We start from the raw sequence: 17,635 nt of genomic DNA on the forward strand, positions 1-17,635 counted from the left end.
TCTCATGTAGATGTAGACAGAGTGTAGTCACTGTTGCAGAAAAAAACAAACAAGCCAAAATATATAAGATAATATTATATTACTATATATTGTATATAAATAATATATAGATTTTTGTGTCTCTTGCACACTTTATGGAATCTGAATGAGAGGATATGCCAGAAACAATAAAAGTTTTGGTATGGCAAGGAGCCAAATTAAAAAAAAAATCTTGCTTTTGTAATATCTAATCAGATAGATATACGAAAATAGATTTTGAATATATTCAGTAATTTTACATTATTTATCATTTTATGGCATTTTTTGACAGAATGTACTAGAAATAAAAATAAAACGAATGCCAGACATTATGTATATACCGAGAACCGCAATGTCGATTTCGATTCTTTGAAAACAATATTGTTTAATTCACCAGTATCCGCGCATGTATTTTGCAAGTCATATAGTCCCCAATATCAAACCAGTCGCTACACACTTAATGTTGCGTTTTCACGATTCCACGAGTCACAAGCCGATTCTGCCTTCTCTCGCGTCACTTGAAACTGACATAACGTAAAGATCCGATCTGACATTTACAAATGGATGTGAGAATTACCGCGTGAAAACTGTCCTTTTCATTCCTTTTCACCAATTCTGGTTGCAAGATTGGTGGATACTTCAGCCGTAATTGAGCGTCTATCTACATAAGTTGATGGGGATTTTATATACTCATACGAATGTGATAATTGAGGGGAAAATCCCTAACAACCTGAAAAAAAGAGATGCAGCTTACACTATTCTGTCTATCTTTTTCACTAGTATGTCATATAATCGATACTTGTCTAGTCCATCGCCATTATCGTAGATTTCTTTTTTCTTTTAATGCATAGGTACTCGTTTATAAGTTCACATGACCTTCAAGATACAGTACATGTTTTATTAGCCATGCCTGTATGCACAATGTCGATTGATTGTTGCGTTGCCGAATCAGCATTGAGCAGCATTTTAATGATTACCTCTGAATTTTGGTTGTGATCTCAGTTGTTCCGATGGTTATGGCTTGCAATGCATGATAAAAAAAAACATTATGACAAATAGCTTGGTACTTTATATACATGGGAATGAGGGGATGCCATAGCGCAAGGACATTGACTCTTCAAAAGTATGACAAATTCACTCAAGATGAACATTTTCTGAAGGAAATGTAAGAGCAAGTCATGTCTATGTACGGAGTCGTAATTTTAGATACCATTCCCGCCACTGATACTGAGAGAAATATAGGATAAATGCGTTCATTCATTTGGACAAAAAATCACCGATTCCATAATCATCCTCGAATTTCCTCGGGAGGAATGTGATATGGTATTCGCGAAGATGCCAAAGCAAAGGAAAGATAAATCAATGAAGGCTGGGATAGTGAAGACGGGCTCATACCCGGAAGGCATGTATCTTCGAGGTGTACGATATAATATTGGAAAGATATTAGGCGCAGTGGGAATGATTTCACTTATGAGCTGGTGTATTTTGATTGAGAAGCAGAGAAGCAGTCTGTTCGTTTAAGCTGGACTTTTTTTCCCTTCTTGCAAATTCAGTCTATTTTCCCCCTTTGAAGCCGTTTGAATGGTAACAATGAACGACAGCCGTTCAACTCGCGCCCGGTGAAATCAATCTGTGCAAGTTGTATGCAGCGGGATCTTGTCGCCCGCACGTTCATGAACACAGCGGCTCGACGAGGTAACACTACGCCGAAAATGCCGGCCGCAAGGTCTGGGTGTAAGGGCCCCCAGGTGGCAGCAGGACTATGAAATGTCGCTTGAATGAAACCGCCGATTATTATGTCTCGATTTGTTGTGTTGTCTGGGTGTCGTGTCTTACTTCTCAGACGACCCACTCTCATGTCAATCAAGGAGTAAAATGATTTTTAAAATAGAGTGTGAATGGGAGAACGGGAAAAATAATGAGAGGCGGAATGAGAGGAGATGAGAAAGAAGGCTTTTTGCCGTAAGTCATGTAACATTTGAAAGCAAAGTTTTACGTGAGAAGCATCGAAACTGTCCCATGAATCTATGATAACTATGATATGATATCTATAATCCGTATTAGCATTGTTTTCGGGGCGTTAATGTACAAGATCCAATTATTTTAAAAGGATGAGAATTATTGTTCGATGTCAAATCGAATCTTTATTTGGTGGTAATGTAACAGGTTGTAAGTCTGATATTTAACTTTAATTCAATAAATGAATCAAACAAAATTAAATCAGATCAAATGATAGTGGCTATTCCCGTATTAGTTTCGCATTCGGGCAGTCCACATGACGGACCTACCGTCTAACATGCGATTGTACTAAACATCGTGGACATGCTAAATGCACGCTTTGTATTGCTTTCATTACAATACTACTTTTATGACTGATTATTCTTTTCAGACAAGAATTGGTTAATTCCTATATCTCCTCCTTCTCTATCTTCATCATCGGCATTTATAAGGTCAAATTGTGGGTTAAAATTGTTTCATTAACATTAACAGAACTCTAGCACAAGGAGCAGCACAATTCTATTCTGTAAAACAAATTATTCCTTTGTTCACTCGCGAGTCTACGACCTACGAGGACGACCTAGGATGTACCCTACTCCACATGCTGTCGACCACAGTCCTGCCCCAAGCCAAAATCGTCAAGGAGCTCGTGCATGATGTCGGCGCGAGCGAGGAGGAAGGTGAACACGAGGCCCTGTGGTGAGGGGATGACTAAACTCGGGAGAGGGCATATGAAGACTGTGATGGGGAAAACGGCAGAAGGTAAGTTTAAAGTGCCAGTGAAAGATGTAAAGGGAACTTTAATCTTTCCTATATTAAACAATAGATCGTTGTGGGACAATTTAAAAAGAATGTTTTGAATGTTCTAATTATTCAAAATTATAATGAGCATTCGTCATGTTCGTTAAATTCCAATCAACATTCGGGTCATAATTATGCGTTGTCCCATAAACCTATTTCTATGTGGGCTGAATAATAGTAATGTAATTCCATTATTGCTGAGTCAATTGTCATAATGACCGTGGGCAACCATGTTTGAACATCTAACATGACATCTACATTACTGAGGACATCTATATTCTCAATGGTTGCGATTTTGTTCTATACGGATGAATCATTTAACCAGGAATGGACGCAATCTTCAACTTTAAAGAGAACCCTAATTTGGTTGTTGTCACTGACTCAGGAGGACTTGGAAAACGTCACTACTCGACGAATCTCTCGATTCATTCGAGTGAAGCATGCATACCCACAGGGCGCCAAACTCGATTTTGTAATAACATCTCTCTCCTATTTCTATCCACTGAACGCAGCGTGGACGAGTAGGCTAGGGATGTGCTCAATGATGATTTTAAAGGCCGTCATCGAACGATGGATACTGTGAAAAATTCGACAACGACCCGCACAGGATACACCATTCCCTGTTTGGAACACCGGTTTGTACTTTCTGATGTCCTGGGCCCTGTCTTACAAAGAGTTGCGACTGATCCGATCAACCAAAACTATGGACGGCCAGCAACAGCAACATCTAAAATGTAGGTTGGTTCAAAATTCTGGATATGAGGTATTTTCTTATATTCATCGTTTTCCTGGCAGGTTGATGTGATCGCCTTTGTTTACAAAGGACATAATTGTTCAAATTTCCTGCAATAAAAATTATGACACTGATGAATTTCCACAGAGTTACGACTGATTGGATCAATTGTAACTTTTTGTAAGACGGGGCCCTGATTCTGTTGCTTCAATAACGATAGCCAAAATAGCTGACATCATTTTTGACAGTTGATACTTTCAGCAGACAGGCTTATCAATACTTTCCCTTAGCGCTGGAGCGTGAATAAGCAACGGAACTGAACAAACTAGATATACCGTAAAAAGATTGGACATAATTATAGTAGTACCACCATAAATCAAGGCTTCACTCAAAATAAAATTCAGAGTAAGAGCTATTAATATGATTACGTCTCATGATATTGACAGAAGCTGATTACTGGACAAAGGTCTATCGTAATTGAAAATTTTAAATGTTTTTAATGATAAGCATAATTTAATTTTCGTATTAATTTGTAAACTTAAGAAATATGAAACATGTGTGTGCTGTACATATTTATTTATTATTTCATTCAATTATTTATTTCTATATTCATTTTCTTCGTAGTTCACCTTTTAATAGATCTATCGTTTGACAGGTCAAATGGTTGATCTGCCTTCTAAATTTTTAAGAACAGGCGACATGGTCATGTATATTGTATGTCTTTGTTTTCGAAAGTACCCTTAAAATACATTCAGGGAAAGATAGGAGACAAAGAGAGATAGGGGCTCAAACATAGAAACAAATATCCATAACGTTTGCCTCCGCCCACAACACATATTTACATGAATAATGAAAGCAGAAGGGGGTAGGATAGTGAGGAGAAAGATTTCGGATCGTGAAGTTGGTGACATTGAATCATAAACTATTGCATCGAAATAATAATGAAAAAAAAAATGCAATTCCCTTTCAACTAAGGCCCTATTTTGACGAACGAATGGCTGAAATCTAAACGCGTCGTCCCGTTTCCCCCGTTTCGTGCTAAAGAAAATATGGTAACGAAGACATCCCGCTATGAATCTGAATATGAATACAATTTAGGAGATAGCGAGATGACGCATCTTTGGAAGTACTACCCAGATTCTGTTTGTATTGGCTATTATTAGGTTTCATCCTTTAGAGTCCAAATTGACCAGAAAATTAAGGATTCCTGCATCCAAGCGGGGTATCCAATACCGTGTTTATCGGTGTCAACTGTCAAATGCAGATACATGATACGTTTCAAAATCGCAATTTGACTACATTTTTGTTCTATTTCTATTTCAGATTGGGGAACCTCCCATGTCATGTGATCTACTTCGGATCAAGATGTTTGTTAGTAAGTGAAGTTCAAGGTTGTTTAATAATATTGCAGTTGCTACGAAGCCATAATTACGACTACCGAGGTTTACGGTCCCATGTTGGATTTTATGTCAATCGAGCGAAGGTATATTACACGCACAATTACTTCTAAAAATTCCAAATTATAAATAATGTTACAACGAAAAAGTAGCGTGGATTATTTATCATAAAAGTTTTAAATATTTTTTTTTCCAATTATCAGTACTGCCATCATATCAATCAAATCAACAGAATGTGCTGACACTAAAGCTACGGGGGTGTTGATTTCCAATAGTTACGTCCAAATATAGAAATATGGAGAAAAAGGCGTAACTCATTAAACCATAACAAGGTCATGTGACCCAACTCTTCAAGTCATATAGCAAGTTAATTGCCAGATTTTCTTGATAAGGATTTTAAGAATATATGTACGTTCTTCATCTTTGGTAATTTAGTCGATGTGAAGATTAATTATAGTCAGTCCCTATTTTCGGTCTAAACTCACCATTAATATAATTTCTATGGTTGACATTGGGTGCTTGGTCCCTGTCACCAGGCCTCTCCATCACCTCATGGTCTGCCTTGCAGAAGAGACCGTCTTCTCTGAGCGCAAACTCGTCCCCAGGAATAAGCTGTCTGCTGCAAGCCACACAACGAAAACAGTCTATGTGGTAGATCTTATTCCGCGCTCGCATCACGAAGTCATTCTTGGTGAATCCTTGCGCACACTTCGCACACTTTGTGCCAAATAACCTACGGTAAAAAACAAACGAAAAACAACAATAAAAATAGCAAATGTAAAAATGGAAAGACTTGGGTCAACACAGTCATTCGTTTCTAATGAACACTAGGAATTACCTAATATTGAATCGGAGAGAATTGATTCCGAGAAAGCAATGATACTATTTTCCCACCAACATGACCAACATGCATATGGTCTAGATTATGCCAACAATTCTTGAATTTCGTGGTACATATCAGTTAAGAATCTACCTCGGTTTTACCAATTCACGTCATCTATGTAATAAACATAACTATTTTGAATGAGGTTAACACTGAGTACTTGAGGTGGATTCTTGACAGAGATTTTAACGAAAAATTAACATTTTTCTATGATTGTTTTAATTGGATTTCACACTAAATATCGATAAATTCATATAAATAAATCAAACAAGAAGGGATGAAACCTCTTATGATTATAGTTTATATATGATATGAAAAAGTGGTACATGCATCTACGCTTGCACCTCTGTCCCCCCCCCAAAAAAAAAAATATATATATACATATATATATATATATATATATATATATATATACACACACCCATTGACCACAAACACACACACATCTACTACTTTCAGTCTTGTTGATTTTAATACGAAGTTAGATAACTCAACACTGGTTGTAAATTAATACTTTCCTATTGTTGCAACAGTTGCACACACTCACACACCCACACCCACACAATGAATTCGAAAGAGCTTGCCCTGACGATGCAAGTCTATATGTAGCTTGGATATGTGTTACAAAACTAGTCATGCAAACCAGGACTGGTCCATGAATATACAATGACCATTTACAAAATGAGATGACACTTGGCATAATTCCTAATGACGTGCATGACGATAGTAATACACTTTGGAAATAACATACGATCAATAATTATTACGAACGTTATTGATAAATCGCATAGGCATACATTATAAACGTATGTCCGTCCTTGACAAAAATTTACTCGGAACTAATTTTCGCACTATCGCTGTACATTCGAGTACCGATGAATGAAGGTGCCAGACAATAGGGGGGTAATTATAAACGGGGCGTGTGAGGTATAATTACAAACACAGAGCCTTTTGAACTGGGTGATATTGTTTCATTTGTTTGCAACTTCATGATTGGGTATACACAATTTATGGAACGATGATATCAGACATTACATTTTGGGGGGGTTTTGTTTTATTCAGCGGCTGGCAGTTTGCATGGTGATGACGGTTTCACCATGGTTGGGTGGTATATTTCGAGGAAAATTAATTTATTACCAAAGGAATAGTTACAAAGGGCTTGCAAAATTACATTTAAAGTCAGTCAAGGGAAAGAGCGATCCAATCTAATGAAGTAAAAGGGATGTACATGTAGTGGAGTATGTTTAATGTTTTCTGCCTTATCATGAACGAATATTCAATAGAATGTGGTAAATATGCACACGTTTACTACTCATAAATAATGCATAAGCTTGGTACTTTTTAAATGGAAATTGGGATGTTACAAGGCTGATATATCACCTTGATCATCTTTAAATTTGATATTTATTAATATACTCAGCATGGCCGTGCGGAGGTTGAAACCCTACCTTTTTATTTCAAAATATTACAAAGAGTAGCCCGAGAGTAGGCATATTTGTTTTTTAACTTTTACATTTAAAAAATTGAAAAAACGGTCGATCGCTTCGCTCTGTCACTTGAATAATTTTATGTTTTCGAATTTTTTACGTCTTTCAGGAAGGAAAAGGTTCATGCATGCAGCCTTGGTTCTAAGACAAAAGTTTTACTAAATGAAAACACAAATCCATGATATATGCATGGACCTACCAAAGATCCATGAAATAAGTATATTTTTTAATTGATAAACTTATAGTCCACAACCAATTTATGGCGAGCAATTTTGTACGGCACACCAGGAAATGAGCTTGTTATTGGACGTTGAATTTACCCGTGAAACAAATGGAATGTAATGACCTAGAAGTACTGTATCGTAATTATTTCTTTTAAGGAAGACGGCACAAAGCAGCAATTTTGGCGGAAGAATTACTTTTTTAATGAAGGGTCTGGAAGTACAAGACTATATGGGATTCATACAGCCATACAGGTGAGTTAATTAGCAAGGTCTTGGCATTGTCAGCTAGGTGAGAGATTGGGTTGCCACGCCGATCGCCTGCAATCGGACGCAATTAGATTGCCGCGAATTGAAATCAAGCGGCGAATATCCACTTATCGCCTTGGTAATGAGAAGGTAAGCCATGTTCGCATCCAAGCAAACGTCTCCCATGAGATGAAGGATGAAAGAGAACAAGATGTAGAAGAGGAAATAGAAGGGATGGATGAGGAAGAAGACACGGATGAGGCATTGATCGGCTTTGTGAGGTATTCACGCGCTTATTACATCCCGGTGTATCACCCTAGGCTTGTACAGACCATTTTGCGCGCGAGGTTTAATTTTCTGTCGTCTGCTTGTAAGTTAGCGCGGGTAACGATTTTCTTCGTGTGTGTTTAGCTGAAGGAAAGGGAAGAGGAAAGGAGTCCTACTTGAAGAAGATTTTGACTCGCTCCCTCGGTGTTCCACATGGGCTAATCAATCCAACTCGCATGGATTACTCCTCACCATGGAAACGGTAAAGGGAAAAGATCGGACTGAAAGGAGAGCCAGACAGTAGGGGGACAGAAAATCAAATGAATTTCTTTCACGCCTCCCCTGCTGTTCCTGCCTGTTAGAAGTCGGAGGAATACCCGGTCAACATTTGCCTTCTTTTTATTCTTTGAAAATCACGTAGGCCTTTTCACCGGAGCTCAAAATCTCCGTGACTTATCGCGGGCTAGGAGAATAAATGCGCCCTGCCCGTGCTCACGTCACGAAATCATCCCATTGAGGAATCCCCATGCATTATAGAAGAGAGGGAAGCCCGTGTATCAATGGATCGAGCGGGGTTCAGCGCCCTCGCTCCCGGGACTCCGTCCCGCTCGCCTTTCTCGGCAATTCGGCTAAACAAATACTCAAGCTATTTATGCACAAAACGCTTGCCATTATTGTAGCTCGTTTTTAGGTCAGAGCTCCGTCCCACAAGTCCTTCTTTCTATTGAGTAGTTTGTGGGTTTTTATGGAGGTTGCTCTGATTAGATTGTTACAATGTATGGGCCCGCCATTTGCGAGCTACTTTCCACATCACCATGTGAAATCCGGAGACAGAGTGAAAGAAGGACATCCTTCGAAATCAGAGGTTAAAGGTCATAGAATAAAAAGTAGAAGTGCAAGATATTGAAGGTTAATTGTTATGGGAGTTGATAAAAAGAAAGCACAATTTTCTTCATCTTGCGAGCTGAGCAAGAAACAGTGTAGAATTTTCAATCGCTGCAATTTATTCTTAAACACCAGAATGAGGAATTGTAATAATGTTCTAAAAAGTGAACGCCATCATTATTTTTTCTTGATTTTTAAAAGAAGTTCTGATTCAAGGAATGGCTCCAATGGAAACATCTGAAAATTGATTTTAATTTTGGCATAGTAATAGGGCATTGTGGACATGGTGGGTAAAGGTATAAGGCCTAATTAAATGTCATTATCAACAATTACTTTGCATCGTATTAAATATTTTAGTACGATACAATATCCAGAATTAGTAAAATGATATTACAAGCTACAAGGGCAACACCACATATACATTATTAAAAAAAATCATCGGTTGGATCATCAAATTCTCCAATCCATAGACTTGAGTTATTATCAACAATAATACTTCTCACAACACCTTGAAATGATAGTCACTTTCTAATCAAATTCCCTTCAGAAAAACAAACCCACGAGAGCAAAATTCAATACCAAGTGGACTAATTAATTAGTCGCAGTACGTAGAAGCTTTACATTTCTTAATCAGGTTCACTGGCAGTATATTAACCTTGGCATTCCTTTAAATCCTCTAGATTAAAAAAAACCTATGCAGCTTCACAACGTTCTTCAACGAACAAGGTTATTGTATGACCCAGGGATGAAATCCATAAGCAGAAACTTGACTATTTCATAGTGCAATTAAACGTTTAAATATGATAAATATAAATCTGCCTAGGCACCAGTCTGTTTAACCTCGATTTTGTGTCAATCGGAAATATTGAATAATTTAATCGGTATGCATTAATTATGTGTATTATTTCAAGGGAAATGATGATGTGGGACGTGGGTGAACTGATTTTGAAAATCCACCATGGACATTGCCGACGGAAATCCTTTATTCTAATTAATTAATAATTAGTGAATAAAACATTTAAAATGTTTAATTAAGAAATGATTGAGTTCATTGTATTTCGTTTATGTATTGTTAATGCCCATTTCACTCTAAACTCATTATTTTGTTCATTTTATCATTTACTTTGTTTATCTTCGATTTTTATTTCTCCGTATCTGATTTGAAGGCCTATGTTGAAAATTGATAAAGAAATTAGATAAACCAATAAATAAAAAAAAATCAATGAATTGTCAGTGGAGTAATTCTGAAGAGCGGGTTAATATCAAGTATGCAGTGTGAAAATTGCAGCCATTGACTACACGCTGATTACCATGATTACAGGGGAATAACAAACAGATCATCCACAAAATGGATCCGATTCAGAATAAATTTTCTTTTTACATTATGGCTCTCTTACCTAGTTTTGTCTTGTTTTAATGTGTATGCTTTGATACCTATATGTCCCATATCTTAATGCATGAGGGAGTCATCGCTGACTATTGATTGGGTAGACACCGCCCATTTCTTCCTGACAATACATTTGGTCAAACTATACCTAATGACATTGATTATACCTGTGTTCCATGTTCAGTATGATAGGTACGGTATCCATTACACTGAAACCTGTGTAGTTCAGCCTTAAAGGAGAAGGAAACCATCGGAACAAGATAGCTTGTGTGAAAACAGAAAAGTCAACGAAACAGATCAACGAAAGTTTGAGAAAAAATCGGTCAAATGAGAAAGTTATGAGCATTTGAATATTGCGATCACTAATGCTATGGAGATAGCAAATTGGCAATGCGACAAAGATGTGTGATGTCACTTGTGAACAACTTTCCACATTACTTTAGTATATATTTCACTAGAATTGCCTCTTTTATCACATCTATCCATAACTCATGTGTTCTGTCTACATGAGGGCATGTAATACATACTTATTTTTTTAAAAATACATCATGGATAAAGAGTTTGTTTCATTATAAGAAAAAGCAAAAAGAGACATTTTGAGGGTATTTTACAATCCACCAAAGGGAAAGTTGATCATCAGTGACATCACACATCCTTGTCGCATTGCCAATGTGAGGATCTCCATAGCATTAGTGATTGCAATATTCAAATGCTCATAACTTTCTCACTATTTGTCCGATTTTTATCAAACTTTCTTTATTCTTTTTCTTTGATTTTTCTGTTTCTACACAAGCCTATTTGTTCCAAAGGTTTCATTCCCCTTTAAACAAGTATTGCGGTATGAATATCAATGGTGAGATGCAATCTTTTCATCAAGAAAACAACTTATTTACAACTTCATTTTAGCTTTGGTATACACATGTAGATTTTCTTTCGGGGGCACTTAAAGACAACTTCAAGATTTCGGTTGAGTCATCTCTGGGCTATGTGTGGTACAATGGGACTTGTCGAGACGCGGATAGCTTGCACTGAATAAAAGAGAGAAATAAAGCAAGGGGTTTTGTCAACAACACTTGACTGGTTATGGAGAGAAAACGGCAAGTACCCTATAATTATATGCATCCGATATGTGCGATACCAACTAGGTAGAAGTGGATACCGACATGACCGATAGGTAACTGTAGTTTGGCCTACTCCTAAATTCGTATAAAAAGATCATTATGAAATGGACATGGTTTCGCAAAAGGTGGACGAAAGTCATTTTACGTGGTATGGATGATTTATCGTTTTATGCGTGTCACTATTATGTATACAAAGATACAAGACTGAACGAATCTTAGTCCTGTTTGAACTAGTAATGACCAAGAATGTGATTTAAAATTATCAAATTTTCAAATGTGTATGAAGTCAATCATTGAACCCTTTATAAAATGTTATGATAATGAATCGATCGATAAGGTCTGTGAATGATCTGACATGCACAAAAACACGTAACCAATTGGTCTTACCTGACATTTTCTTGAAAATACTCGAAAGCAGGCATTCTTATAAATTAAGTTTTAATTAAGAAACAAGAATCTAATGATAAATATTTTGGGGCACAATTCAGCAAATTCTGAATGGGTATTGACATAAATAGAATACATTCTATCGTCAAAACGTTTTCTGTTACATGATTGTTACATTATAATACAAAAATACGAATTATATTTTCCTCTTGAAATAAGGATGTAAGAGAAAGTGACAATTTTAATTGAAATCGTCATTGCATACCACAGGGCCAGATTGAATTATAATTTTTTATCGGCTCTTCCCCCCACACATCACTTTCCCTTGGAGCGTGTTTGTGGTGTATGTTTGCCCCCTCCTGCTCTTTATTTTGCCAACTGTCGCTATCCATTTCCCCGTATGCTGCCAAACTCGCCTCTTCTTACCCTACAGAACACACAATAACCAATGGCCCAAACCCGAAAAGCGCGCTATACATCTGTTCGATTTTTAGCCAAGTCAAAGGGTATATATCGGGGGTTTTCGTACGCGACCCGCTGGTCGTCTGTCGTCCTACGGGTGGTATTGCACACATACACACCCACCCTTACACACTCACACACACACACTCACATATATGACGATGTACTTTATTACGTGGCGGAAAACCCCCCAAAAAACTAATGAGCGCCACATACGGAGGACACAGAAAGTCTAATTTGGCGGCTGTGCGTGTGTGATGATAAACCAATGACCCAATCTGTCATCCTGGGACAACGGTAGAAATACACACGGTTGGTGGAAGTGGGCTCCACTCTTGCCCCCATCTTACCCCCCTCATCTCGCGATCAATATTTGGGGTGTCCGATTTGGGTGGGGATCAAATTACCTATGTCCAAATGTTTTGATAACAGTTCTATCTTAAACTGAATTGATTGAAGAGACCCAATTTTCTCATCACGCCAGTCTATGTTATAGAAAAGGGCGGTGTGTCATATTATACTTCCACCTTTCACAAATCAAGCACATTATTGGTTATGGTAAATGTAATAATTATTGCTCCTTTATATATTTCAACACCCATTTTCATCGTGCATGCTCCGACAAATTCATGTAATATCACTGACAAAATTTCATATCGCGTATTAGCGAATATCGGCGTATTTCGTAAGCACCCATGAAATAGCAATATGCATACTTCGTGACACCATTCGTGATTAGTCTGAAACTTATTATTAAACCTTAATGTGGTTTTGATTAATGTTATCATCAACTTATTCATTTTAAGAAGTTTGTAGGTTTATCACTGATATTTTTTCCAATCAATTGAAATAGAGTAATATATCGGGTATGATTGGTGTATAATAGTGTTGATTTAAGAGTAAAAAAAATCGAATATGATTACACTTAGTAATTATGGCATGAAATTATGAAAAGTGAAATAAGATGAAAGTTTTCAACAGAATATAATTTACATTTTCCCAACACCTCCCTTCCCTTTTACAATAAATACAATGTTTACTTTGTCTTGAAATGCTAAAATGTTTCCATAAATCATTGTCATGATTGTCGGAGACGAAGACACCGGTGATGATAATTTTGAACACTGAAATACAATAAAAAAAAAATTGAAGGGAAGCGAGGAGAAAAATATAGCGTTCCTCAAGTGTTTAACACTAGGCCTGCATTTCCAATACGAGAAGGATCAAATTTTCAAGAAGCAGATGTTGTCACTAATTCAAATACTTCGGTCAACTTTATCCGCAGTTCGTGGACAACAAAATATGTCCACGATTCCAAGACATAAGTACTCATATATTAATAGATGATTCATTTGATACATTTGACTTCCTTCGATGGTAGAATGTTTACTTAACCCACCTGAGATAGTCCCGTTTGCAGTAGGGTTTGCCGTCCCTTACGAAGCACGTACACGTCTCGTCGAGATAAGTACTGCAGTCGGCGCACCTGAGGCAAGCTGCGTGCCACTCTAGGTCCGGTGCAACCCGCAAGATGTACTGGTCCTGTATGCTTCCACCGCAGCCTACACACAACGAGGCCCGCCGCGGCTTGCAGTTCACTAAGTAGAAGAAAATAGAGGTGATCGAATGAGAAAGATTCATACCTCGGGTTTGGCGAGTAGAAAACCAATATCATATCAAGAAAGCAATTGAAATTATGTTTGAGTACCTAGCTTGTATCAGTGATGTTAAACCGCTGTTGGACTAATGTTTGATTTGCACTTTCAAAATTGTTTCAGCAATAAGTAAGGAAAGTTTGAAGTTGTGTTGTGTACTTCTAGAAAGTTTGATCTCGACTTGCATTTTTTTACACTTGAAAACTGAAGAAAAAGAACATTATTGATTCATTATCGTGTTTTTAAAATCTCAATATCATATTCCTCTTACATCAAATTTCGAAGATGATAGATAAGAATATTAAACAATCTATTAGACAGTGTGCGCTTACTTGCAAATACTAAATATTCTGTGGTAAATTTGTGAAGACGTTTAAAATCCTTGTCATAAATTTGGTCTGAGCTTAAAAGTACGTTACATGTGCATAATTTCGCATTTTCCATTTTAAAATTTTATGCTTTTTGTAAGTTCAATTTTCTCAATTTACGTTGTTTGGGTCTTAATTAAATACGAAAATAAAGCACTTTGACATACAGACCTAGGTATATGAATATATGCAAAGTTTTTTTTGTAATTGAGATCTAGCTTTTCAAGTCAATAACGACGAACTAAACAATTATATGACCATTATTTGAGAGGGGATATTGAGATTGATATAATTACTCTAAAGGATTTATGTTATATCAAATTTCAAGGCGTTAGTATGCAATATTTTAATATTCCACATTCATGCGGTTGCTTAATAAAACATGCTGTTTCAACAACAAAAACCAATTTAAAAAATGAATCAAATCGCAAATTATGGAAAGGACTTGACATAGTTCTGCATTACTTTTCCATTTTGTATTTTGTATAGTAACAAATGAAAATTTAAGAAAACAATGCACTCCCACAAGTTCGGTGAGTCAGTACATGCAGAGCTGTCGTAAAAATGCATTTTAATGGCCGCTTTATCACGCTTCGCTCCACCATTGTCATAAAGTAAGTTCATTATCATGATTATGATAATAAGATGATGCACTCTTGCAGTGTTCTGAGCCCTCTGCTCTCGATTTATCTACCTCAGTAATCGCTGTTCTCTTGTACAAACAGAATAGATGAGCACGATATGAAATATCAATGCCCGTGTCATGACCGACGCCGGTTTTATTTTAAATATTTATTTAAATATTTTACTGATCTTACTTCTATCTGGAAATGAAAAAAATATAATTTATAATCATAGATCCGTTGACGATCATTATGTTTGCAGTTTGACAGACACTGAACATCATGTAGTTATTTCGCTTAATGGAACATCGTTTTATTACTTCCACTTAATAAAAACATAATGTTATATTCATAAAAAAGCATGCAGCATCAAGTCTCATCCTTGGTAAATTTTTAAGCGATCATTTCTTCTTTTAGAGTTCTCTTCGGTTATTAAATATATTGGCCTAAAGACGACAAACGACGAATGATATTCAAATTGCAAAATTCCAAGTCTATTCAATTCAACTGTTAGCCACACGCGCCAAGTCAAAAATATTAATTTCACTATCATACTGAATTAACTCAAGAACTAACCATACATGACTCTGCTATGACGCTAAGATCCCGTTTTCTATTAATTTTGCTGAAGCATTATGCTTGAAAATTTAGCACTACAGTTTATCTTTATCCATTCACATTACAATTTACATCTCGATTTTTTTTTATTACAAGAACGTACCATTCAACATGTTCAGTGCATGGTAGAAGTTTTGAGATTTGGAGGGAAATCAAAGAAAGGCAGGATATTTTGCAATGATGAATTAAGAGTGAACAGATATTGGTACGAGTAGACCAGTGGAAGCGGGTGAAAGAAAAAAAAGTAAGACTTACGTTTCGTGATTTCTTCCATGGCGGCGAATGGTAAAAATCTCCTTAGATCCAAAGACGAAACTGTGTTTTCTGACTCCAGTTTAGATGGGTGTGCGAGGGGAGGGGGGAGTGAGTTGATGAGCATTGGAGCCCCTAATTCTCCTCCTTTACGGAGCGGCTCAAGTCTGTCTGGTCTACGGTACGGCAGCCGACCAGCGACCGAACAAGGATGACGAAGACACCGGTGATGAAAAGTAAAAGTCTTATGATGTTTAGACCGAGAGGTGGTGGGTTAAATCCGATTGAAGTGAAGCCTCTTCACCAACAAGTAGCCAATTACTGGTGAAGGGGAGATGCTATCGCTGGAGTGGTTGTTCGGCGATCTGACATCGAACTGATGAGGAAAGTGGTAGTGATGGTGGCGGAGAGCGAGATGGAGATTGCAGAGGGAGATACTGCAAAAAATTGTCCGGGTGCTCAGGTGGTTCCGTGCGAGATGCTCCGACAATCTAGCCCCGCATCTACCGGCCTACTTAACCCATGAGCATCACCCTCGAAAGTGACAGCGTCTTCGCTCAAGCGGGTCCGTTTTCTATACTTTCCACCACAAAACACATATACAACAGGCTCATTGGGTCGGACAATATTATATACACACACATTCACCTCAGTGCGTCGAGTGTATTGAGAATACAGTTTAGCACGGAGAGTGAATCGTGGGTTATGTATAGGGAGGGGGTTGGTCCTTCCACTCTTCTCGCACTGCGCGCACAGGCAAGACCAACGAACAAAATCACTTAGCTGACAGACGTTTCTGTTGAAAAACCCTTTTGCGGGACTCGGGCGCTCATTGGTTGAATTCTCCTGCACGTGACCAGCCTATGGCCGTCGATTATTGGTGGTCGTCGCTCCCGATATCATCGTCAAGCTTTCCAGCAATCGTCTGCCGTATGCTGCTCAGATGAGAGATGATCGTCCTCATTTGCATTACAAATTGCTTTAGCACCAACAAGAGCTTGTCATTCATTACAAAAAGAAATATGTTTTAATAAATAGAGTATATTTAACACATTCTTGGTGTAGATGTGCCAATAAAATTGTAGTTTTGTTTTACTTTGCGTAAAAGCTACATTCATTTTTATGACTATTTTTCATTTATTTCAATCCCAATAGATTATATTTGTCAATATGAATTAGACTTTTGGAGGGGATGAAGCATGTAACGTGGCTCTCATGTAGATTCTTGCCCTCAGCTAAGTGACCTTAATTCAATAATATCACCTTAACAAGTCCTTAATTCAATAACATGAATCCCCTTTTTCAAGAGATTTCCGTGTTTTCAATATAAATGTATCAATTGAGTAAAATGTATGTGTCTTCGTAAATAGTCAGTTACCTCACCAGATTCTTGGGCTAATTTCAATGATTATACGATTTTCTTTTGAATGTTGATAATAAATGGCTATCAACATTTAGGTGACGAATGTTGCACAGGATATATCGTAATTCTGTTGTTGAATGAACGCGAATTTATTTTTTTCTTTGTCGGCCTTCTATCCCCCCTCTCTCTCTCTCTTCATGACTTGTTTTGAATAAAACCACCTCACACATAACTGTGTAGTGATTGGGCTCGAATATAGACCCCTTAATTGACCATCAAATTGTTAATCTCGATCTAACGAGAAATGTAAACAAGCCTTTTTCTTTTCTTCAGTTTTTAATCAAATTTCCAATGACTGTCGTTGCTCATCCCAAGTCGCCTTTAGTTATTATGCAATAAAAGCACATGTGGGATCGAGGTATAGGCATCTTGATTTGTTTCGAATTACCCTGTTTTCTTT

At 37.2% G+C, this 17,635-nt stretch overlaps 1 protein-coding gene across 1 annotated transcript in view; it reads right to left on the reverse strand.

Annotated features, from left to right (window-relative positions):
* Window positions 1-16,578, reverse strand: part of LOC121415134 (insulin gene enhancer protein ISL-1-like) — a 61,649-nt gene extending 45,071 nt beyond the window's left edge. Inside the window, exons 1-3 of the mRNA XM_041608256.1 lie at window positions 15,816-16,578; window positions 13,696-13,894; window positions 5,433-5,680 (exon numbers count right to left, since the gene is read on the reverse strand). Of these exons, the coding sequence (XP_041464190.1) occupies window positions 5,433-5,680; window positions 13,696-13,894; window positions 15,816-15,939 (571 nt within the window). The 5' untranslated portion in view covers window positions 15,940-16,578. The remainder of the gene's footprint in view (window positions 1-5,432; window positions 5,681-13,695; window positions 13,895-15,815) is intronic.
* Between the last annotated feature and the right edge of the window lie 1,057 nt (window positions 16,579-17,635).

This window comes from Lytechinus variegatus, chromosome 5 (assembly GCF_018143015.1).
Source record: "Lytechinus variegatus isolate NC3 chromosome 5, Lvar_3.0, whole genome shotgun sequence".
NCBI lineage: Eukaryota > Metazoa > Echinodermata > Echinoidea > Temnopleuroida > Toxopneustidae > Lytechinus > Lytechinus variegatus.